Source organism: Xenopus tropicalis, chromosome 9, assembly GCF_000004195.4.
Source record: "Xenopus tropicalis strain Nigerian chromosome 9, UCB_Xtro_10.0, whole genome shotgun sequence".
Classification (NCBI taxonomy): Eukaryota; Metazoa; Chordata; class Amphibia; order Anura; family Pipidae; genus Xenopus; species Xenopus tropicalis.
In genome coordinates, this window is record NC_030685.2 from 86,474,960 (window position 1) to 86,500,944 (window position 25,985).

A 25,985-nucleotide genomic window follows, 5' to 3' on the forward strand; every position below is an offset into this window, starting at 1 on the left:
CCTCAGCAGACACCAGCTGGACCCCGGAGAATGGAGTCTGTCAAGGAAGCCTTTCAGATACTGACCAGGACATGGGGAGAACCAGAAATAGACCTGATGGCATCAAGGCAAAACAGAAAGGTTCACAGATTCTTCGCAAGGTACAGAGATCCCCTAGCGGAGGGAGTAGACGCCATGACTGTTCCTTGGCGATTCAAACTAGCCTACGTGTTTCCTCCTCTCCCCATGTTGCCTCGGGTACTGCAAAAGATCTCCAGAGAACCAGTCACAGTGATCCTAGTGGCACCCTGCTGGCCCAGGAGATCCTGGTATTCAAATCTACTAGGTCTATCACTGGAACCTCCGATTCCACTTCCATTATCCCCTCATCTTCTTGCTCAGGGACCACTCTTTCACCCCAATCCTCAGCTATTCGCCTTAACGGGATGGCTCTTGAGGCGGCAATACTGAGACATAAAGGTTTTTCGGAGGAAGTAATTCTGACCATGATTAAAGCACGCAAGCCAACTACGTCTAAGATATATCACCGAACATGGGAATGTTACAGAGCCTGGTGTGAAAGGGAGGAACTTAGGTTTCCAGAATTCAGAATAGCGTGGGTACTGCAGTTTCTTCAAGAAGGACTCCAAAAAGGACTCAGACTAGGGTCATTAAAGGCTCAAGTATCAGCCTTGTCGGTTCTATTCCAGGAACGATTGGCCCTCAAGGACGATGTCCGGACTTTTCTGCAAGGGGTATCTCGAGTATCTCCCCCATTCAGGCACCCGGTGCCACCCTGGGACCTCAATCTTGTGCTATCAGTACTTCTAGATGTGCCATTCGAACCCCTGAAGGAGGTGGGAATGGAATTTCTCACATGGAAGACCGTATTTCTGATTGCTATTTCATCAGCCAGAAGAATATCTGAGTTGGGTGCACTATCCTGTGCAGAACCATACCTGAACTTTCACGAGGACAGGGCAGTACTTCGTACGGTTCCGGAGTTCCTTCCTAAGGTTGTGTCTTCATTCCATATCAACACTGAGATTGTGTTACCATCATTCTGCAATAATCCAAGGAATGAAAAGGAAGCCAGACTAAATAGACTGGATGTGGTAAGAACCCTTAAGGTGTATGTTTCTCGGACAAGACCTATTCGGAAGACAGAGACTCTCTTCATTATACCCTCAGGAGCACGTAAGGGCCTTCCTGCCACAAAGACCACAATTGCTCGCTGGATAAAAGAGACAGTGAGACGCGCATATCTGGTGCGGAGGAAGGTACCTCCAATAAAACTCAGAGCTCATTCCACTAGAGCAGTCGGAGCTTCTTGGGCGCATAGAAATGCGGCCACAGCTGAGCAGGTATGTAGAGCGGCCACTTGGTCCTCCCCACACACGTTTACGAAGTTTTACCATTTCAACACTTACCTGTCTGCAGAAGCAGCTTTCGGTCGAAAGGTGCTCCAGGCAGTAGTTTCCTAAATCATCAGAGTTCTCCCTCCCTACTGTGGGTGGCTTTGATACGTCCCCATGGTCCCTGTGTCCCCCTAGACGTGAGAGAAAAGGAGGTTTATGTACTTACCGTTAAAGCCTTTTCTCTCCAGTCGTAAGGGGGACACAGGGCTTCCCTCCCCGAACTCTTGTTCCATAGTTAAGTATTCTACCAGGTTGAGAGATGTTATAGAGTTCTCGGTTACTTGTTACAAACTGGCGCCTTTCAGAGGCAGCAGGGGATAAAGGGTGAGTAGGAGGGTCTTCAGTTCTGATGTCATCAGTGTCCTGCCTCCTGATGGGAGGGACCCTTTACCCCATGGTCCCTGTGTCCCCCTTACGACTGGAGAGAAAAGGCTTTAACGGTAAGTACATAAACCTCCTTTTTGGGGCCCTAAATTAAATTTGCTGTGTGGCCCATTAAAATCTAGTTACGCCACTGAGCATGTGCGGTGCCACTGACACATACAGAATCAAAGATGGGGGGCTTCTGGGGAACAACAGCTGTAGATCTGAATCATTAGGCTTTAGTTGTCCTTTAAAAGACATAAAGGAAATACCATGTTGAAATTGTCTCAGTATACCGCTATGTGCAACATATTAAAGGTGAGTTCCAAGGTGCCCTTTAACACCCTGAGTTGCGCAGTTGTTGTTGTAGCTGATTTATATACCTGACAAGACGTTTGTACAAGGACTTAGATGATAAAAAAATCAGCGTTATTATGTTTTCAGGCATTTGTCAGAAAGAGAGAGTTCTGAGGACTTTGATCCCCATATTGTTCTGTACCAACCGCTGCTTTGTTTTTCTTGACCTGCTGAGAGAGATTGTCATGTTCTCACAAATATGTATGTACAGTATGTATTTATACCTGCCAGAGTTAAAGGGGGTTCTGTGCCTTTATATGGGGGGCACAGAACCCCTCAGTGACTGCTAATAGCCTTATCATTTACAGTAGGGGGTACATTATCCCTTATAATACATGAGTGATACTCAGAGTTCCCTGTATAACTCAGCCTGCAGCCTTGTGCCTTTATATGGGCACAGAACCCCTCAGTGACTGCTAATATCCTTATCATTTACAGTAGGGGGTACATTATCCCTTATAATACATGAGTGATACTCAGAGTTCCCTGTATAACTCAGCCTGCAGCCTTGTGCCTTTATATGGGGGGCACAGAACCCCTCAGTGACTGCTAATATCCTTATCATTTACAGTAGGGGGTACATTATCCTTATAATACATGAGTGATACTCAGAGTTCCCTGTATAACTCAGCCTGCAGCCTTGTGCCTTTATATGGGGGGCACAGAACCCCTCAGTGACTGCTAATATCCTTATCATTTACAGTAGGGGGTACATTATCCCTTATAATACATGAGTGATACTCAGAGTTCCCTGTATAACTCAGCCTGCAGCCTTGTGCCTTTATATGGGGGGCACAGAACCCCTCAGTGACTGCTAATATCCTTATCATTTACAGTAGGGGGGTACATTATCCCTTATAATACATGAGTGATACTCAGAGTTCCCTGTATAACTCAGCCTGCAGCCTTGTGCCTTTATATGGGCACAGAACCCCTCAGTGACTGCTAATAGCCTTATCATTTACAGTAGGGGGTACATTATCCCTTATAATACATGAGTGATACTCAGAGTTCCCTGTATAACTCAGCCTGCAGCCTTGTGCCTTTATATGGGGGGCACAGAACCCCTCAGTGACTGCTAATATCCTTATCATTTACAGTAGGGGGTACATTATCCTTATAATACATGAGTGATACTCAGAGTTCCCTGTATAACTCAGCCTGCAGCCTTGTGCCTTTATATGGGGGGCACAGAACCCCTCAGTGACTGCTAATATCCTTATCATTTACAGTAGGGGGTACATTATCCCTTATAATACATGAGTGATACTCAGAGTTCCCTGTATAACTCAGCCTGCAGCCTTGTGCCTTTATATGGGGGGCACAGAACCCCTTAATGTTGTCTATTAACAACTTGACATTATTTCCTTGAATAAAACCTTTATGAGACAAACTCCATGGAATGGAAGAGAAGGGCCACCCCGGTCTAACGCGGTATAAGGCGACACTGATATACTACAAGTGATACATTATCAACCGAATGTGTTTTTTTATTCCACATTTCTATGAAAATTAAACACGAGCAAAACCCCCTCACAAGTAGGGAACTCTATCACTTTAAATCTGAACGCTCAGCTTCCGCATCTCCGTGAGCTTCACAACTACAACTCCCAGAATTCCGTCGTTGAGAGTTTACGCAAGCCAATCGAATTGCGCATGTGCTTGAGCCATCCCCTGTTGAAATGACAGACAAGGCTGTGGGCCAATAAGCTGAAAGTTTTGTCTCTAGGCGATGACAGCCGTGCTCCTCCCCTTTATTGACGCCTCCGTGCTTGTCTCTGCTGGCGCTAGCCCCTCCCCCCTGTGACGTGCGCGTACTCGGTCCCGTAGTCCCAGGTTCACACGCTCGGTTTGGTTCCGTCGCTCCTTATTAATTAACCCTTACGCCGCGGCTGCCTTTTCGTAAGCGGAGCAGTTACGGGGCCTGTGCAAGTTCCGAGGGTTCCGGGATGGCCGCCATTTTGTGAAGAGCGGGCCCAGTTCGGAATAACACTGCCGCCGCTGCCCCCGGGCCTGTGACCCCCCGCCCCCCCCGGGAGGAACAGGCTGGGGGCGGGGGATTGCTGGAGTCGGAGCTGCAAGGGCTTCTGGGAAGTACAACCGGGCCCCCGGCTCAGCTGACAGGTATAAGGGCCACACATTCATTTTAAAGGGGGCTGCAGGCTTTGGGGGGGTTGTGTTGGGGGGCTATTAGTGTTTATGGAACTCTGAGGGGGGGGGAATTCATTGGGGGCTGTTATGGGGGAGGGACAACTGTAAAGGGGGGGTGCTATGGGCATTACAGGGGGGCTATATGATGTATTGGGGCTGGGGAGCAATGTCTGAGGGTGTCATGGGGGGGCAAGTGTGGCTAATATTTGTGTTTGCCATGGGAATCAGCTGCTATCTGCTACATTGTGTCAGCAGTCACAGCCAGCAGTGCAGCAGTCAGAAGCAATTGCCTTGGCAAGTACATTAAACCCACAGAGAATGAGGGAAGAAAGTGTATGGTGATTGGAATGGTATTTTCTCTTATTATACAGAATAGGGGAGCTACTTACATATAATATAAACCCAATAGGGCTGTTCTGCCCCCAATAAGGGGTAATTATATCTTAGTTGGGATCAAGTACAGGTACTGTTTTATTATTACAGAGAAAAGGGAATCATTTAACCATGAAATAAACCCAATAGGGCTGTTCTGCCCCCAATAAGGGGTAATTATATCTTAGTTGGGATCAAGTACAGGTACTGTTTTATTATTACAGAGAAAAGGGAATCATTTAACCATTAAATAAACCCAATAGGGCTGTTCTGCCCCAATAAGGGGTAATTATATCTTAGTTGGGATCAAGTACAGGTACTGTTTTATTATTACAGAGAAAAGGGAATCATTTAACCATTAAATAAACCCAATAGGGCTGTTCTGCCCCAATAAGGGGTAATTATATCTTAGTTGGGATCAAGTACAGGTACTGTTTTATTATTACAGAGAAAAGGGAATCATTTAACCATTAAATAAACCCAATAGGGCTGTTCTGCCCCAATAAGGGTAATTATATCTTAGTTGGGATCAAGTACAGGTACTGTTTTATTATTACTGAGAAAAGGGAATCATTTAACCATTAAATAAACCCAATAGGGCTGTTCTGCCCCCAATAAGGGGTAATTATATCTTAGTTGGGATCAAGTACAGGTACTGTTTTATTATTACAGAGAAAAGGGAATCATTTAACCATGAAATAAACCCAATAGGGCTGTTCTGCCCCCAATAAGGGGAAATTATATCTTATTTGGGATCAAGTACAGGTACTGTTTTATTATTACAGAGAAAAGGGAATCATTTTTAAAAATTAGAATTATTTGCTTATAATGGAGTCTATAGGAGATGACACTTCCGTAATTCTGAGCTTTCTGGATAACGGGTTTCCAGATAATGGCTCCCATACCTGTACTAAGGCTTTATAGTCGCTGTTGCAGAGATACATTGACCGGAAGATCTCATAAACTCATCAGATTTAGTAGCGCCCGACAGGATCTGGTGTTGTTGCACGCAGTGTAGCTCAGCCCTAAGGGGATCAGTCAGGGACGGGGGAGATTCCTGGGAGCTGATCCAGCAAGTCATGCAATCCAGTGGTGTAAATTAGCTGCTTGTTTCTGGTGGGGGGGCTAGAAGCATTGACGGATAGGGGCTGTGCAGTAAGTCACTAAACTTGCTCTCATTTTTAGGCAACTAGATTTTCCAGCTTCTCCAGTTGCAGCCTGTACAGGTCCAAACAGATATGGTTTGGGAAGGGCAATTGTTTGGCCCCGTGCTATGGTCACTGCTCTGCAGAGGAACTAGGGATGCACCAAATACACTATTTCTGGGTCGTGCTTGCTTAAATTTGTTTTACTTTGTGTTTATGTGGCCAAAAGGCACATGATTTTAAGGATTTGGTTCAACCAGGCCATATCCGAATCCTGCATAAAAAGGCAGAATCTTGGCCGAATCCTGGATTTGGTGCATCCCTAATAGGAACACTAAGACGGCCTCTAAAATCAGCCTGGATAGGGTGCTGGTAACCACCTGTAAGTAAAGGAATACAGATATGGGATCTTGTATGCGGAAACCCATTATCCAGATGAATTCCGTTCTGAATTACGGAAAGGCCATCTCCCATTGACTCCATTATAAGCAAATAAATTCAGAATTTTAAAAGTGATTTCCTTTTCTCTGTAATAATAAAACAGTACCTGTACTTGATCCCAACTAAGATATAATTACCCCTTATTGGGGGCAGAACAGCCCTATTGGGTTTATTTCATGGTTAAATGATTCCCTTTTCTCTGTAATAATAAAACAGTACCTGTACTTGATCCCAACTAAGATATAATTACCCCTTATTGGGGCAGAACAGCCCTATTGGGTTTATTTCATGGTTAAATGATTCCCTTTTCTCTGTAATAATAAAACAGTACCTGTACTTGATCCCAACTAAGATATAATTACCCCTTATTGGGGGCAGAACAGCCCTATTGGGTTTATTTCATGGTTAAATGATTCCCTTTTCTCTGTAATAATAAAACAGTACCTGTACTTGATCCCAACTAAGATATAATTACCCCTTATTGGGGGCAGAACAGCCCTATTGGGTTTATTTCATGGTTAAATGACTCCATTTTCTCTGTAATAATAAAACAGTACCTGTACTTGATCCCAACTAAGATATAATTACCCCTTATTGGGGGCAGAACAATCCTATTGGGTGGGACGTTCTGTAACACGCCGAGAGTTAACTTAAAGGTGAAATACCCCTTAAAATTCTAACATTGGTATTTTGGAAGAGTCAGGGGTCTTATAGAAGGAAGGTGGTGGGAAACTTTACTTTAAAGCCATGTAGGGAAAAGCTGCATGTTTTGCTGATAAGAGAGATTGGTTGTCTGTACAAAGTGCTGTTAATTGTGGTGTTGCTTAGCACTGAAAGGGTTAATTGTGTCAACAACTGTGCAATCTGTGCCATTGGTTGCTGTGTTGAAATGTCCCCGTTTCTCACGCAGCAAAGTGCAGTTTCCCCTTTTTTGAGGAAATTTTAAGAGAAAAACAAGGCAGGAGAGTCGGTTATGGAGGCCCCAGAGCTCCCAGAATTCCCTGCCGGCGGGGGCCCCAACATCTGGGGGTGTTACAGAAGCAGTGTATGATTAATCTTAGGGCAGGGGGCTAAAATGAACATTTGTAATTCGGGTTAATGTTATAAATAACATCCATTAAGAAATATAATGTTCTGATATGCCTGTATGAAAGCAAGCTTCTGATTGGTTGCTGCAGGCTGCTAGACTTTACACATTATATTCTAGTTCCCTGTATAACTTACAGCTGTTTCCTTAGTGGCACTTTATAAAGAAGCACTTACTGTGAGGCTTTATCCCAAAAGCATCTTGGGGAGCCACCGACCCCCCCGTTTCTCTGGGACCCTAAGAAATGGGACTAATTTGTTCCTTAATTGGTTATGAACATGAGCGTTTGCTATAAATTGGCAGAGTAATAAGCCTTGCAGAGCTCTACAGTTTGCCCAGTGTCTGTGGCCCCTTTCATTTGCCCATTGTCTTAAGGGCCAGTTATTAATGATAAAACCCCAATATATCCTGCTGGGCATTAGATAGAGAAAGGCCTGGTTACAATATAAAAGGATAGGGTGGTTGAAAGCCTCATTGGCATTTGTAGGTGGAGTTCTGTGCTCTTGCCCATTGGTTGGAATAAGAACCAGCTGTGCTCTGTACACTTGCCCATTGGATGGAATAAGGCTCTTGTCCATTGGTACACTTGCCCATTGGTTAGAATAAGAACCAGCTGTGCTCTGTACACTTGCCCATTGGATGGAATAAGGCTCTTGTCCATTGGTACACTTGCCCATTGGTTAGAATGAGAACCAGCTGTGCTCTCTATGCTTGCCCATTGGTTGGAATAAGAACCAACTGTGAGCTGTACGCTTGCCCATTGGTTGGAATAAGAACCAGCTGTGTGCTGTACGCTTGCCCATTGGTTGGAATAAGAACCAGCTGTGTGCTGTACGCTTGCCCATTGGTTGGAATGAGAACCAGCTGTGCTCTTTACGCTTGCCCATTGGTTGGAATAAGAACCAGCTGTGCTCTGTACACCTCCCCATTGGTTGGAATTAGACACTTGCCTATTGGTTGGAATGAGAACCAGCTGTGCTCTGTACGCTTGCCCATTGGCTGGAATAAGGCACTTACACTTTGGTTGGAATAAGAACCAGCTGTGCTCTGTATGCTTGCCCATTGGCTGGTATTAGACACTTGCCCATTGGTAGGAATAAGAACCAGCTGTGCTCTGTACACTTGCCCATTGGTTGGAATAAGAACCAGATTTGCAGCTTTCACTGTTACAGACTGGTTCTGCACCTCATTTATTTTAATTTCAGGGGATATCCTAGAGGTTCCCACCTGAGAAGGTGCAGCCAGGGCTATTACAAGCCCCCCCTAACTTCACCTGATGATATGATGGCAAATATAAAAAGTAGAACCAGTTACTGTAACGTTTACTTTGTTAGAATGATAGTTCCTACTTGTACTGACTGCCTCTGATTCATTTTAAAATCCCTGAATTCTTCCTTCTGTCTGTTCTGTGCCTCCTGGTGTGTCAGTAAGGGGCAATGCCCCCATCCGTCTGTATAAATACCTTGTGCATTCCTGGGCAGGGATCGCTCACATCAGCGTGTTCATAATAGGTGTTCCATCAGATAAACATACAGGGTTATTTAGTAAGAAAGTGCTGCTGTACCAGCACCAGCATATCTGCCCTCCTTATGTGTAACGGCCATTAGATCAGGCACTTAATTGCTAAATAAAATGTTTTTATCTTATGAAAGTTCTTGGAGTGCTCAGGATCATTGCTATTTGTAGTTAAATATGTAGCAAAATATTGTGTGTGTTTGTGGGGAGAAATAGGGATTTTCTTTCTTCTAAGTCATTATTTAATATGTATTTATAGAGTGCAGGTATGGGACACATTATGCAGAATCCCATTATCCAGAAAGTTCCAAATTACAGATAGGCCATCTCCCATAGACTCCATTATAAGCAAATAATTCACATTTTTACAAATGTTTTCCTTTTTCTCTGTAATAATAAAACAGCACCTGTACTTGATCCCAACTAAGATATAATTACCCCTTATTGGGGCAGAACAGCCCTATTGGGTTTATTTAATGGTTAAATGATTCCCTTTTCTCTGTAATAATAAAACAGTACCTGTACTTGATCCCAACTAAGATATAATTACCCCTTATTGGGGGCAGAACAGCCCTATTGGGTTTATTTCATGGTTAAATGATTCCCTTTTCTCTGTAATAATAAAACAGTACCTGTACTTGATCCCAACTAAGATATAATTACCCCTTATTGGGGCAGAACAGTCCTATTGGGTTTATTTCATGGTTAAATGATTCCCTTTTCTCTGTAATAATAAAACAGTACCTGTACTTGATCCCAACTAAGATATAATTACCCCTTATTGGGGCAGAACAGCCCTATTGGGTTTATTTCATGGTTAAATGATTCCCTTTTCTCTGTAATAATAAAACAGTACCTGTACTTGATCCCAACTAAGATATAATTACCCCTTATTGGGGGCAGAACAGCCCTATTGGGTTTATTTAATGCTGAAGCGATTTTTTAGCAGACTTAAGGTATGGAGCCCAAGCATTCTGGATAATAGGTCCCATACCTGTACAGTAGAATAACATGTACATTAGGCGCATAACCGTGCCCCTCAGATCCTTTTTTATTATTCTTTCACAGTATCTAAATCTTAAAAATTTCAAATGATCATGTTTTCCTTTTTTGCAGGGAAACTCGAGGGATTCCCATGGGAAGACTGTCTCCCTGAATGTACAGCAGCAATCTGGTTCCCATCATGGGTAAGAGTTGTGTATTTTTCCAAGAGCAGAGTTTGTAGTTATTTTAAGTCCTAAAAGGCATTCTGGGCTTAAAACTTCAGGAATCTGTGTCCAAAATGCTGTGTCTGATCCCTGTTGTAAGCAGCAGTCCTGCCCTGCTTTATGGCTGAGATTCTAGCTATCTGTATAACAGAGCATTCTGTCACAGTGGCACAGATCCTATCTGATCCCCCCATTGTAAGCAGCAGTCCTGCCCTGCTTTATGGCTGAGATTCTAGCTATCTGTATAACAGAGCATTCTGTCACAGTGGCACAGATCCTATCTGATCCCCCCCCCCCATTGTAAGCAGCAGTCCTGCCCTGCTTTATGGCTGAGATTCTAGCTATCTGTATAACAGAGCATTCTGTCACAGTGGCACAGATCCTATCTGATCCCCCCATTGTAAGCAGCAGTCCTGCCCTGCTTTATGGCTGAGATTCTAGCTATCTGTATAACAGAGCATTCTGTCACAGTGGCACAGATCCTATCTGATCCCCCCATTGTAAGCAGCAGTCCTGCCCTGCTTTATGGCTGAGATTCTAGCTATCTGTATAACAGAGCATTCTGTCACAGTGGCACAGATCCTATCTGATCCCCCCCCATTGTAAGCTGCAGTCCTGCCCTGCTTTATGGCTGAGATTCTAGCTATCTGTATAACAGAGCATTCTGTCACAGTGGCACAGATCCTATCTGATCCCCCCCCATTGTAAGCTGCAGTCCTGCCCTGCTTTATGGCTGAGATTCTAGCTATCTGTATAACAGAGCATTCTGTCACAGTGGCACAGATCCTATCTGATCCCCCCCCCCCATTGTAAGCAGCAGTCCTGCCCTGCTTTATGGCTGAGATTCTAGCTATCTGTATAACAGAGCATTCTGTCACAGTGGCACAGATCCTATCTGATCCCCCCCATTGTAAGCAGCAGTCCTGCCCTGCTTTATGGCTGAGATTCTAGCTATCTGTATAACAGAGCATTCTGTCACAGTGGCACAGATCCTATCTGATCCCCCCCCCCCATTGTAATCAGTATGTAGCATAAAGTGACATTGTATTGATACTCAGGATCCAATTTGTATCTCAGCATTTTTATAAGCTAGTCCTGGTGCTCTAGTTTAGCCCTGAACCACCTTGTATAATTACAAACAGCTGTAATCCGTGGCATTGCTTTAAAGTTGTAGTTGGACTTTTGGTTTACATAAGGGGTTCTGGTTAAAAAAAAATGTATTAGACTGATTTATTGGGGAATTCCCCCTAAACCCCACTAGCCCTGCCCATCTGTTCCACTTCCTGCTGCCTCCTTTCCCAGGCTGTGCAGGGGGGCCGGCGGCACTGTAGGATAGAAACCAATCAGCAGCTAGGCTGGCCTGATAGGGAACTGAAGCCTGTCTGTGCTTGTGTGACTGCAGGGCAGTGATTGGCTCTCCCCCTCCTACTGTGCTTCTGGCAGGGACACGCCCACCCCTCATTTGAAACACAGACAGGGACCTGAGAGGATCTATAGGGAGCTCTAATAAAGGGGCCATTTTTACAGGATTAATGTTTAAGTGAAACCAGCACAATAAATAATAATAAAAAATAAATAATTGCCTACAGGGTTAGGTTTTTTTTCATTTATCCAATCTGTCTACTTTCAGGTTTCTATGTACTATCATATGACTGTCAGGTCCACTTTCTATTGGCTGGGTATTAGTTGCTTAGGTAATAATTATTATTATATGCACTGCAAAAGTGTAAGGGGCAAACATGGCTGCAGCGGCAGGGCAGCCCCTGGGCATAGAAGACACAGGACCCTGCAGGCAGGTATAGTTTAACCATGAGAAATAAGTGCAGAATATATTGTACAAATACATGATGTCACGTCTGACCTGTTTGCCCATTGTACTGTCGGAGCAGCCTGGCATTCCTGTCGCTCTGCAATGAGAAACAGGCGGTGAGGTAATCCGAGCAAATATTTGGTTTCCCTTCTCCAAAACAACTTCTTGCCAGCGCTGTTATGCAATCCTGCCCCAGGGCCGTACAAGCCCTTTATTAAATCTGTCAATTCATGTTGGGGATATGTAGCTTGCCGGGAATGGCTCCGCCTCCTTTGCTCAGGGCAGGATATCCAGTGAAAATGGTAAATATCCAAATTCAGTTTTAGTGAAAAAGAGAGGTTTGTCCTGTGTCCAGTGCAAATATAAACCTTGAGAATTATGTTAAAGAGGTAGGTTCACCTTTACGTTAGCTTTTAGTATGTTATAGAATGACCTGTTCTAAGCAACTTTTCAATTGGTCTTCATTATTTATTTGTTATAGTTTTTGAATTATTTGCCTTCTTCTAACTCCTTGCAGCTTTCAAATGGGGGTCACTGACCCCGGCAGCCAGAAAACTATTGCTCTGTGAGGCTCCAATTTTATTGTTATTGTTACTTTTTAGTACAGGTATGGGACCTGTTATCCAGAATGCTCGGGACATGGGGTTTTCCGGATAAGGGATTTCTCCATACCTTAAGTCTGCTAAAAAACATTTAAATATTGAATAAACCCAATAGGGCTGTTCTGCCCCCAATAAGGGGTAATTATATCTTAGTTGGGATCAAGTACAGGTACTGTTTTATTATTACAGAGAAAAGGGAATCATTTAACCATGAAATAAACCCAATAGGGCTGTTCTGCCCCCAATAAGGGGTAATTATATCTTAGTTGGGATCAAGTACAGGTACTGTTTTATTATTACAGAGAAAAGGGAATCATTTAACCATGAAATAAACCCAATAGGACTGTTCTGCCCCCAATAAGGGGTAATTATATCTTAGTTGGGATCAAGTACAGGTACTGTTTTATTATTACAGAGAAAAGGGAATCATTTAACCATGAAATAAACCCAATAGGGCTGTTCTGCCCCCAATAAGGGGTAATTATATCTTAGTTGGGATCAAGTACAGGTACTGTTTTATTATTACAGAGAAAAGGGAATCATTTAACCATTAAATAAACCCAATAGGGCTGTTCTGCCCCAATAAGGGGTAATTATATCTTAGTTGGGATCAAGTACAGGTACTGTTTTATTATTACAGAGAAAAGGGAATCATTTAACCATTAAATAAACCCAATAGGGCTGTTCTGCCCCCAATAAGGGGTAATTATATCTTAGTTGGGATCAAGTACAGGTACTGTTTTATTATTACAGAGAAAAGGGAATCATTTTAAAAAATTTAGAATTATTTGCTTATAATGTCTATGGGAGACGGCCTTTCCGTAATTCGGAACTATCTGGATAACGGGTTTCCAGATAACGGATCCCATACCTATACTTATTTTTGTATTCAGGCTAAGGTAAGTTAGAGTTAGGTAAAAAAACTACAAATAAAAATGAATACCAATTGCAAACTGTCTCAGAATATTACTCCCTAAAAGCTAAATCAGTGGTGAGCAACCCCATTAAGGGGCGACCGGGCTGGCGCCCTCCCATGATGCACCCGATGTAGGTGCCTCTTCTCCCTACCCCTAGTTGCAGCCCTGTGCATTGTAGTTAAATAGCAATTTTTGGACCCATTTCTGACCTGTTTTCTGTCTCTCACAGATGAGCAGCAGGCTCTAAACTCGATCATGCAGGATCTGGTTGTTCTGCACAAAGCCAGCAGGCCTGCTCTTTCCCTGCATGTACCCGGCAGCTCAAAGTCTCCAAAAAAACAGGTAAGCAGCTTGGGGTGAGGAACAGCCCCCCAGCTTGTAAAGGCAGTTCCCGGCAGAACTACAGCTCCCATTATCACCCTTTCAGCTCCTAGGGTTGCTGTGTATTGTAGTTTTTCCTGACCTGTAGTACCAGAGCTGGTTCCCTCCTCCTCAGCCCCTGTTAAAGGGGAACTCTGACCAAAAACAATTATTTGCATAATAAAAAAGTGTAATTTTATTTTACCCTTCTGTACACATTCAGCCATTGCTTTCACATCTCTGTCAATTCTGCTCTGGGTCTGCCAGTCAGCTGCCTTCTGCTACACTGTTTTAAAGGGAACCAGTCATGCAGCTATATTGCCTATTGCTTCAACTCTACCCCTTTTTCTTTTCATAACAGAATGATGTTCGTGTCAAATTTGAACACCGAGGGGAGAAGAGGTAAGTGGGCGATCCACTGTGATTCCTCTGTTATTAATGATTGAATTTGAATTTAGAAATCGCAGTGAAGCAATATAGATGATGTGTTTTAAACTTGATCAATTGGACGGATGTTGGTATGTAGGGCACCATACATGGAGCAGTAAGCTGTAGTCTCAGTATGGAAGGGCTGGGTCGGCAGTTTGTTTATTTGTCCATGTATGACCGTCTTAAATTGTTTTCCTTTGTTTATTTAGAATCCTTCAGTTCTCCCGACCAGTTCTACTGGAAGATCTCTACGCTAAGGCCAAAGTTGCATTTGGGCAGTGCATGGATTTGCACTACAGCAATAACGAGGTATTCCTGATTACAGCTAATAGTTATAATGCAACTTAATGTTATATCCTAAAGTCAGGCATACAGCTCTCCCGCAGTGGGTGTTGTGCAGGGTTACCAAGTTAGCCGGGGTTTGGCCGCAGTGTTGGACTGGGAACCCAGGGATCCACCAGAAAACCTTACACCCTAGGGCTTTCCTCACGTAATCTCTTCATTCTCCTAGTCTCTTATTTACATGCTAGCATCTATTCTTCCATCTATTTCTCCTATTTCTTCCCATTCAGAAATAGGGAATGACCATGAAACATTCTAAATGGGAGTTTTCCTGGTATCCTGGTGGCCCAGTCCAACACTGTTTGGCCGCCCAAGTCGGAGCCAACTGTGGCTGATATGAATGTTATCCTTGTAGACAAGCATGCTAATACCAGCACAGGGGAACCCAAGAATCCTTTTTAGTAGGGCTGCAGTACAGTAATCACACAGTCTAAGGGAAACTTACGTTCTGTCATAATCACGCAATAAAGCAGATGAGCTGCAGGCCAAACAAATATTTGTTTTGGCTGTGAAACCGAACAGGCGAAAAATACATTTATATCTGTATTCATTTGTCTACTTCTCTGCTTCACTTTGAAACAGAAGCAGTGAGTAGCTTGGGGCAGCATTGTCAGGTCCATCCAGTGCCCCAGACTAGTGCAAATATCCGCTCCCTCAGCTAGTAATAGGTGCTTGGCAGGTCAACGTGCTCATCTGATGTGCATTTAACACGACCTTTTATTTTCTCTTTAAATGATTGTGATTTTCCATTAATTGCAGCTGGTCATTCCACTGAAAACACAGGATGATTTGGACAAGGCTGTTGAGTTGCTGGACAGAAGTGTTCACATGAAAAGCCTTAAAATCCTGCTGGTACTTCCTGGTCACACAGAGGTAATTATTATTAACATTTGATACCCATTTGTATACAGTTTAGTTATTATTTTGGGCTCAACTCTTTATACTTACTATACTTACTGCCAACTAGGGCAATGTCTTGTGTTCATTTCCTCAAAAAAAATGCAAAACTAATGAGTTTGCAAAAAATACAAGGTTTTATCACAAATTGGATCCCTGTGTTGGACAACAGAAATCTGTACAAATGTGCTACACCTGCTCAGTGCTTGCCAAAAATGTGTACATCTGTCAGGTGTACTGTGGTTATTGGGATTCTTTTATTGCACTGTGGGTCAATTCCATGCAAATTGTTTCCCACTAAATCGACCAGATCTCGATCGGGCAGGTTTGATTTTTCAGTCGGGGACCGTATCGGCTTGTTGATTCAGTCCCCAAACCGGTGGCGCCTATGCCTGCCACTTTAATTCGATCGTTTGACCCTAGGGCCGACCAATACAATTAGCCCAATATCGCCCACCCGTAGCTGGGCATATCGGGAGAAGATCTTACAGTGTATGGCCACCCTAAGGCCTTCAGTATATCCCAGTAGGCAGAATGCGGGTGTCTGGATATTTAGCAGTCCCAAAGAAGAGCCAATATAGTTGAGTATAGTGGCCCAAAACTGCTGGATTTTAGAACAGTACCAGAACACAATAATTGCCCTGGTCTAGATTGCATTTCCCACAAGCATCTGGATAACTATGATATAATTGCACCAGCCTGTGTGCGGTCAAATAAACTCTTTAACATGAATATAGCAGTCCCTTGTAGATATGTTTCAGGTATTTGCTCAAATATATCTTTCCAGGTTTCCTGCAGTGACCCAGATGTTGGCATCTGGTAGGGACCTGAATTCCCCACTGACTTTTTTGGGGGAAAAAATCACAGTAGTGATGTTATCCTTATGGTCCTTTGGTGTCTAATCTTAAACACAGCCAGTGTGATTTGCACACAGGATGTATTAGCGGCAGCCATTTTTTCTGGTATTATGTAAGGAAGGCTTTAACGTGATGGTATTTTAATATAAGCCTCAATATAAACCCAAGGGAGTGGGCTTGTGTGACTGTAATAAAGCTTCCTCTTCCTCTCTGTGCAGACTGACACCCTGTGTGATATGGAACACATGCCCTCTCTGGAAGATCTGGATAATTCAGTATTTGCAACCTTGGACAAGAAAACCAAGACTTCAGGTATTGGTAGGTGTCCAATTGTTTTATCACAGATCTGATTTAATGGATGGTATGGGCGGGGAAGGCCCCATTATCAACATGTTTAAATGTTTTCCTGTGTATCCTATGTAAGGCGCTCAGACCAGGGACAGAAGTTCCCCACCCCCAGGGTACATTCCAGAAGATCTGCATCAGGTTGTGCGCAACGGATCGTTTACAAGCATCAACAGTGAAGGCGAATTTATTCCCGAAAGCATGGACCAAGTAAGCCTTTGCCGGTTCCTTTGATGTAACTCTGCTGTCTGTTGGGTTATGGGCTTTTCCTAGAATGCTACACAACATGGCAGAGAATTTGGTTAATGGTACATTCAGACCGCTGGGCTGATCAGAATGTTTATGTAAGTTTAGGGGCCCAATGATCTTGCTGTGGGGCCCAATAACTAGTCAGTAGTAGTTAATAAAAATAGTAAAATAATGAATGTCCTAATAAGTTAGTAGTTTAATTGGGGGGTCAGTGGGGTTTATACGTAAGTTTCTTTGAAAGTAACATAAGTTTTTGCCTAAGTTACGTGAATTGTGTAAGTGTAGGGGCCCAATGATGTTGCTGTGTGGCCCAATTAGGATTCGGGAATTGGCAGAATCCATCATGGTGGGTTCGGGTATTCGGCTGAACCCAAAAAACTGCATCCCTACAAATTATACCCCCTCTCCTTCCCTAATGGCGGCCCTGATTACTATGATTAATAAAATACATTGTTGGAAAAAGTACCTTAAGGCATTTGATGGACCTGAATATTCCTCTTGTTAATGCAAGCAATAGCTCAGTAATTTGCAACTGATTCTTACTCTTCTCATTCCATAGATGCTTGATCCCTTGTCCCTCAGCAGCCCTGAAAACTCAGGATCTGGAAGCTGCCCATCACTTGATAGTCCCTTAGATGGGTAAGTCCCACACAAATACTGCAAATAATTACTTACCTTAAATCCATAAGTCTGAAATGAGTACATAAAAGCACCTACATAATATGTGTAGCACTCAGCAACTCTCTCTTACACAAGCAGGTATCACAAAAGTGTTTGTTTTCCAAAGCCTCCTCTTCCTCACTTAACTCATAGTCTGTATAGAGAATTATTATAAAGAAAAAAAGCATGAGGATTCCACTGTAGCACCTGCTTTTGTTTATAGCCTGTAGAGAGATACTATAAAACTATGCCAGCATAGGAATCCCCTTCTACTAAGCACAATTTAGCAGGAACAGCACCCCTAAGTTTGCTCATAGCCTGTACAGAGAGATACCATAAAACTATGGCACATAGGGCTTCCCCTGTACTAAGCACAATTCAGCAGGAACAGCCCCCTAAGTTTGCCCATAGCCTGTACAGAGAGATACCATAAAACTATGGCAGTATAGGGATTCCCCTGTACTAAGCACAATTTAGCAGGAACAGCCCCCTAAGTTTGCTCATAGCCTGTACAGAGAGATACCATAAAACTATGGCAGCATAGGGATTCCCCTGTACTAAGCACAATTCAGCAGGAACAGCCCCCTAAGTTTGCTCATAGCCTGTACAGAGAGATACCATAAAACTATGGCACATAGGGATTCCCCTGTACTAAGCACAATTCAGCAGGAACAGCCCCCTAAGTTTGCTCATAGCCTGTACAGAGAGATACCATAAAACTATGGCACATAGGGATTCCCCTGTACTAAGCACAATCCAGCAGGAACAGCCCCCTAAGTTTGCTCATAGCCTGTACAGAGTGATACCATAAAACTATGGCACATAGGGTTTCCCCTGTACTAAGCACAATTCAGCAGGAACAGCCCCCTAAGTTTGCTCATAGCCTGTACAGAGAGATACCATAAAACTATGGCACATAGGGATTCCCCTGTACTAAGCACAATTCAGCAGGAGCAGCCCCCTAAGTTTGCTCATAGCCTGTACAGAGAGATACCATAAAAATATGGCACATAGGGATTCCCCTGTACTAAGCACAATTCAGCAGGAGCAGCCCCCTAAGTTTGCTCATAGCCTGTACAGAGAGATACCATAAAAATATGGCACATAGGGATTCCCCTGTACTAAGCACAATTCAGCAGGAACAGCCCCCTAAGTTTGCTCATAGCCTGTACAGAGAGATACCATAAAACTATGCAGGTTTGATCAGCTATATATATATGTATATATATATATATATATATATATATATATATATATATATATATATATATATATTATAAACCTGTATTGTTGCTTGTTTATATTAAAAACCCAGGATACCTTTCAGGCAGCCACTAAATCTTGTAATGTTTCACTGTATCACTTTCTTTCTGTTTATATAATGGGGCACCTTTTTTCCCTGCTTTGTCGTTACAGAGACAGCTACTCCAAGTCCCGCATGCCTAGAGCTCAGAGCTATCCCGACAACTACCAGGAGTTTTTAGGTGCGTCTGCCTCCTCCATCTTGTATTACCGGTCAGATTTGTGTGGAACAAAGTGCATTTGAGAGAAAGCTTTAGTTAATGTGTAACGAATAGTTCCTGCCGTAGGCTGCAATGTGATAACGATTTCATGCAGGAAGTTATGTCAGCCTGTAACGAAGACTGAGCAGGTCACACCCACGTCTCTTAAGGCTTACGGAGCTTGGCATGTTTGACATGCCTACTTACATGCCCAGCTAGGGCAATTATTAGCCAAAAACATGTGCCCCTATGTTTCCAAATTCTAATCACACGTGTAGGGAAAAGCCAGCAGCCTTTTGCATTTTGTTTAGTGGTACCCCGGCAGGTAGCAGGCGTTCTAGTCGCTGGCGATTTGTCCAAACTTTTCATGTGCGATAGCCTGAGGTGCAGCTGTTGCAACACTTTTTGGCCTAAAAAAATAATGACAGTTTCATATCCTTGTTGCTCAAGAACCAGTCTAATCTTATGCAATATCAGGGTAAACCTGTCAAGTGGCATTAGGCTCAAAGAGTATTTAAAATAGAGCTATATATTGTCCCCGCTAGCTTCATAGGCCAGGGATGTCAAGCCCCAGACTGGCAGATGGAGCAGAATATACACCGTACCTGCCTAGGTTGCTTTTGTTTAAAGACCTTCCACCTTCATTATCATTTAAGGTTTTGACAATAAGTTCTGGAGCATCTATATTGTGTTCCATAATTCAACAACCGATCTTTTTCCTGCTTTAGAGTATGACATTCCAGTGTTTGAGAAATTTGGGAAAGGCGGCACCTACCCACGAAGGTACCATGTGTCTTATCATCATCAGGATTACAATGATGGTATGTACCAGGAAGGTAAAATATGTATGACATACGGAGTTAACCCTTCTGATGTCCTTATGTTTTTCTAATGGCAGCCTGTTTGTGCCGTAGGGCGTAAAACCTTTCCAAGGGCCAGAAGAACTCAGGGTAACAGCTTCCGGTCGCCCGTCAATTTCAGCCCCACTGACCACTCGCTGAGCACTAGCAGCGGGAGCAGCGTCTTCACCCCAGAATATGAGGACGGCCGTCTAAGGAGAAGGGGAAGCGACATAGACAATCCAACCCTGTCCGTCATGGATATCAGCCCACCCAGCAGATGTACGTAATGGTTTCTTCCTATTAATCTTCCTAATGTAGGATGTTGGCTTTGTTAATTAGGGTTTTTTTTTCATTTATCCATTTTTATAGCTCCCCGTGCACCATCCAACTGGAGGCTGGGAAAGCTGCTGGGCCAGGGTGCATTTGGCAGAGTTTACTTGTGCTACGATGCCGATACTGGTCGAGAACTGGCTGTTAAACAAGTGCAGTTTGACCCTGACAGCCTGGAAACGAGTAAGGTAAGACATGACCTTAAAGGGGTTGTTCACCTTTACAATAACTTTTAGTATGATGTAGAGAATGCTATTCTGATACAATTGGCAATTGGTCTTTATTTATTAGTGTTTTTTTAATTATTTAGCTTTTTGTTCAGCAGCTCTCTCCAGTTTGGAATTTCAGCAGCTATCTGGTTGCTAGGGTCCAGTTTAACCTAGCAACCAGGCAGCAATTTGAAAGAGACAGGAATATGAATAGTGGAGGGCCTAAATAAAAAGATAAGTAATAAAAAGGAACAATAACAATAAAACTGGAGCCTCACAGAGCAATAGATTTTTGGTTTCCGGGGTCAGTGAACTCCATTTGAAAGCAGAAGGCAAATCATTCAAAAATAAAGACCAGTTGAAAAGTTGCTAAGAAAAGCCATTGTGTAGCATACTAAAAATCAACTTGCAAATATTGTGCATAGGGAACCTTAGATCAGACATTAGGAGTCATTAAAAATAAACATTTTCCTGTATTTTAGGAGGTGAATGCACTGGAGTGTGAAATTCAGCTGCTGAAAAACCTTTTGCATGAAAGAATTGTACAGTATTACGGTTGTCTGAGAGATTCGCAGGAGAAGACTCTGTCCATATTTATGGAATACATGCCGGGGGTAAGTTCAGCTATCTTAGTTAGCCGCTAGTCACTTCCAATGGAAGACTATTGAAATCTTGAACCCAGACCAGTGAGTATTCCTTTTTCCTTATGCATCTAGGACTAGAGTTTTGCACCCTAATAATAGCAAATGGACTATATACATAGTGGCCCACTGGTCTTAGCGATGCGCTAATCTAAGTGTACAATAAAACTGCTCTGTGATGGTAAAGTGAATTGCTATCTCTCACTTTCTTTCTTGTGTCTATAGGGATCTATAAAGGACCAGCTGAAAGCTTATGGAGCACTTACCGAATTTGTGACCCGGAAATATACCAGGCAGATCCTGGAGGGGGTTCATTATTTGCACAGTAACATGATTGTACACAGAGATATTAAAGGTAGGTCCTGGGGCCAGGGAATCCGGAGGGATATTTATGTGCTTGTTGCTTTGTGTTGCACTTATTAACAAGCATATAGAAAGTGCCGACATATTCTGCATTGTGTTAGAGTAGAGAATTTTGGCGAAGGCTATAGGAAAGTTTTGAGAATATATTGCCGTTTCTCAAGAAAATCATAACGTAAACGGACGTTCATTTCCATGAATCCTCTTTTTTTTTTTTTTTTTTTCCAAGCAATAATATGTTTAAGTTCCCCTTGGAAATGAAAGTGGTGGCTGTCACTGAATATTTTATTTATCTTGTTTTTTTTTTTGTTTTTTTTACCATAAAACTCGAATATTGAAAGTATTGGTGGTCCTCAGCAGCTTAAACCTGGTGTGCTTTTTGTTAGTCTAAAAAAGTCACAAAGTTTTATATACCTCAAACGTTCCTAGTTTTTTAAAAAAAATTATACAAATTTTTCAAGAAAATACCCCCCAAAAAACCCCAAAACAATCGTATAGTGCCAAATACACACAAAATTGGAGTTTTTCTCAAAGTGTTAGAGACAAGAGAATGAAGATCCTTGCCCTGTAGAAATTACAGTCTAACTGGGTGGATAATTACATACAAAAATAGAAGGATATTAAGGATACCCATTATCCGGAAACCCGTTATGTAGAAAGCCCCGAATTACGGGAAGGGCATCTCCCATAGCAACCTTTATCTGAGAGCAATAGGCAGAGGGGCCCAGGGATATATAGGGATACCAAAGAGTATAGATACAAATCCTCGCAGAGCTTGCAGTGTAAAGAAGTGGAAGGAAAACTATCTTTATTGACTGGCACGGAACATGTGTTTATTTTCCAGGAGCCAATATCCTGCGCGACTCTTCGGGCAATGTAAAACTGGGAGACTTTGGCGCCAGTAAGCGGCTGCAGACTATCTGTCTCTCTGGCACTGGGATGAAATCCGTCACGGGGACCCCTTATTGGATGAGCCCAGAAGTCATCAGCGGAGAAGGTTATGGTCGAAAAGCAGACATCTGGTAGGTTCATAGAGCAAATACATACGTATAGTGTAATTAAAAGGGGTTTCAAAACCCAGAAGAACTGAAATAAACTTACTTAGGGTGCTGTTCTGAGCAATTTTGTGTTTTTAGTGGTTTCCACGATATTAGCAGCTTTAAACTGCTAGGCAGGTTTTCAGCCCTGGCATTGAATGCTCAGGGTATCTGCAACCCTAACTATCTATGCACATTCTCTGCACTACTTGTATTCTATTAACCCTCTGGTTGAGCCTGGTATTAAAGGAACGGTACACTAAAAATGTATAAGGAAAAATCCACTCTAACCTCCCCCAAGCTATCCTGGACAAAGTTTATTTTCTTTAATGCTTAATACATAAATAATGCAATAAAAAAGGGTGATATGGCGACCTACACTAATCTCCTGCTAGCCGACTTTCTTTTTAAAACTGGTAGTTAGTTTCCCTGGCTTTGCAGAGGATTATCAGCCTGCTCTGTTCTCCCTTTTCCTATTTGGCTAGTAAAGGGCATGAAGTGTTTGCCGGGGGTCTTCTCTGGTCCTTGAAAGATTAATGGTGACCTGGCTGCCGCCTTTACTGCTCACAGCTCTTTGGGTGAAGACACACTGGGATACTAGTAGCAGCTACTTTTTCAAGTCTACTGAACTCCAGAAAATCCCCTGCCATAGACAATACTGAGAATTGTCTCTGCTAAAACACACGTAGAGACAATTATCAGTAAATGATCAGCATTGTCTTTTTTAGTAGCCACAACAAGTAGCTGCTACTAGTTGCTCCGTGTGTCTTCCCCCTTAGAGATATAAAAGACGCTTAGAAAATACTAGCCGCACACCGTCTGTCCCCGAACCTGAAGGCTGTATGAATGCGAACAAGGCAGGAAGAGTGATTTTATTGCATTATTTAAGTATAAAACATTAAAGATAATAAACTTTGCGCTGGATAGGAGGGTAGAGTGGATTTTTTCCTTTTACATTTTGTGTTACTGTTCCTTTAAATGCAGATATCTTAAACTAGAACATGAATTGGAAGAACTCTGGGTACGTTGTAACACAACTTGCCCTAAACAGAGGGGCATGTAATTGTTGGTCAAAACTTCAAAAAAGCAATTTGAAGTGGCATAAAGAGAGCACCCTCTAGTGATCACTGAGGGATATAGCAACTGGGAAAAAAAAGTCTCAAAAAAGCCACTAAAAAGTATAACAATTTTATTTCAATCACATGGCCCAACGCATTTCATGCTCACCCAGCACTAAGTTATAGGCTCCAACGCCAAACCTACCCGCCAGGTGAAAAAAAAGATGAAAATAGTTATATAGGGGGATATACTTAATATTTTACATAAACGTGAAGTTTTCTGGATCTTTTACCTACAGACACGAATTCCTTTAGGTATGAATTACGCCTTTGATGTTACTCGTTATATTTAATTTATTAATGGGCACTTGCTTTGTTTTACATATGTATAAATATTTTTATCTGTACCTTTAGTGAAATTTACCATGTACCTTTAGTGAATGGGTTAAATGACAACTTGATTTGTTTTTAATTAAGGATGGGAGGGGTTGGACTTTCCTAATATGTGTATATATACCCCTGGTGGGTGGTTTGGAGCCTATGACTAAGTGCTGGCTAAGCATGAAACGCGTTAGGCCATGTCTGTTAGGGGTTACTTATGTTTTCAATGGATTGAAATAAAATTGTTATACTTTTTAGTGGCTTTGTTAGACTCTGTTATATAATTGTTGGTGATTAGTACTCCTACTGCTCCTTCAGCTGTTTATTCTTCTGTACTAGGAGCGTGGGGTGCACTGTCGTGGAAATGCTGACCGAGAAGCCACCGTGGGCCGAGTTCGAAGCCATGGCTGCCATCTTTAAAATCGCCACGCAGCCCACCAACCCGCAGCTGCCGGCACATGTATCAGAGCATTGTCGGGATTTCCTCAAAAGGATTTTCGTAGAAGCCAAAGTGAGACCCTCGTCGGAGGAACTGTTGCGGCACACGTTTGCCCAGTATCACTAGCGGCTTCCCTCGATTTCAGCTCTTCCGTTGCTGCTTTCCTCTACTTCCAAAGGTGATGGCACTTTATCCCAACAGCAGAATGACAAGAGAGGTCTGTGCAATTCTCTCGATACCATTATTCCCCCCCCTCATCTGGGAGAGCTGGTGACTTGGTTTAGTCCGTTTTTTTGGATTTGGACTCCGTTTGGAACTTTATACAAGGTACTGATTGGATTCTCCCAGAGAAAGCACTTTATTGCATTTTCATTCTCGATGGTAGTGAAGGATGTCTATCTACACAAGGCAGCTCCGTTTATCTCCAGGCACCTGGTTTGGTCGATGCTGGCGGGACAGAACTGGTTCTTTTTTCTTTTCTTTTTTAAATCAACTTTTCAGTCTGACCTTCTCGAGTTATGACCCTAAACCTCTCGTGAGTAATCTGGAATCCTTGTGCTACGTGACAGCTGTTCAAGAAAAAAAAAACAAGCCAAGAAAACCTGGGCCTTTAAACCCTAAAAAAAAAAAAAAAAGTTTTATTCCCGAAAAGTACAGTATGAAGCACTCGAAAAGAAACGGTTTTAAACAGAGTATAGAAGAGAGTAAGGATGACGATGATGATGATTTATAATACTAAGGAATTACTGTAGGGAACAAATTTGCGTCTGTCAGATTACTGTAGGGAAACAAATATGTGTGTATATGAGAGATAAACTTGAAATTATATATATAATTATATATATATATATATATATATATATATATATATATATATATATATATATATTATATATTTATATAATATATATATATTTATATTAGGGATGCACCGAATCCATTTTTTTGGATTTGGTGCATCCCTAATATATAAATATATATATAAAGGCCTTGACTGTATGAACAGTACTTCACTAGTTCTCCCCGTGGTACAAGCCAAGTCTTCATCACGTTGCATTTCTATATACGTTCATTTTTTCTTTTTGCTCTTGTGAGTTGGTTCCTGTTGTAAAACAGCCCTAAAGCACTTTCACTGGGGTAAAAATGATCGGTGATTCTAGTAATTGGAATATCTGCGCGTTCCACTTTTCTTTCTTTTTTCCGGTGGAGGCACTGTCCTTTTCTTTTATGGTTATCAGTGTGACAATGATAAAGGCCCCCCAGATGGGTAGAATTAAAATTATTTGTCCTTCTATAACAGAAGTCCGTATGTAGAGGTGGATGGGAGACTCTGAAGGTACTGATGTCCCATTGTGGGTTCTAAGCCAAGTGACGGTACCCTATGCTGCCTTTGCTGATATAATCGGCTGTAAGATTTTTAATGTAATTATGCCCCGATAGCAACTTTTTTTTTTTTAAATTTTGGACAAAACAAATGTGTATTTATTTTTGGCATTTTTTATTTTTTAGATATTTATGTTGCCAGGCAGACACCACATTGTCTCATGAAATTGGTAGATTGACACATAATGGAGGATGATTTGTCGAGTAAAACCAAATCCGTTCTGCCTTGTTTGTGATTGCGCTCATTTATTACTGTCTGTTCTATTGAACAACAACCTGGGTCTGTGTAAAGGTGCACT

General features: G+C 42.4%; 1 protein-coding gene across 2 annotated transcripts; it reads left to right on the forward strand.

Annotated features, from left to right (window-relative positions):
- The first annotated feature begins 3,874 nt into the window (after positions 1–3,874).
- Positions 3,875–24,948, forward strand: map3k2 (mitogen-activated protein kinase kinase kinase 2). 2 transcript variants are annotated; one of them, XM_031893159.1, is made up of 17 exons: positions 3,875–4,241; positions 9,945–10,015; positions 13,595–13,703; positions 14,082–14,127; positions 14,364–14,463; positions 15,256–15,369; positions 16,469–16,568; positions 16,675–16,805; positions 17,404–17,483; positions 18,921–18,988; positions 19,735–19,827; positions 19,921–20,127; positions 20,218–20,366; positions 20,870–21,001; positions 21,254–21,383; positions 22,233–22,410; positions 24,204–24,948. In XM_031893159.1, the coding sequence occupies exons 3-17, from the start codon at positions 13,673–13,675 to the stop codon at positions 24,427–24,429; spliced, it is 1,785 nt and encodes a 594-aa protein (XP_031749019.1). In that variant the 5' UTR covers positions 3,875–4,241; positions 9,945–10,015; positions 13,595–13,672; the 3' UTR covers positions 24,430–24,948. The 2 variants fall into 2 exon arrangements, with proteins under 2 accessions (XP_031749019.1, XP_002942055.2); XM_002942009.5 differs by having other exon boundaries at positions 3,876–4,241; positions 13,595–13,707; positions 14,087–14,127.
- The last annotated feature ends 1,037 nt before the right edge of the window (positions 24,949–25,985 follow it).

Excerpts from the sequence above, each read along its gene's own strand:
- map3k2 (XM_002942009.5), top strand. The coding sequence starts at position 9,985 with ATGTACAGCAGCAATCTGGTTCCCATCATGG. Across the intron at positions 17,484-18,920 it reads CTTGATAGTCCCTTAGATGG|AGACAGCTACTCCAAGTCCC; the intron begins GTAAGTCCCACA and ends TTGTCGTTACAG. Across the intron at positions 21,002-21,253 it reads TTATGGAATACATGCCGGGG|GGATCTATAAAGGACCAGCT; the intron begins GTAAGTTCAGCT and ends TTGTGTCTATAG.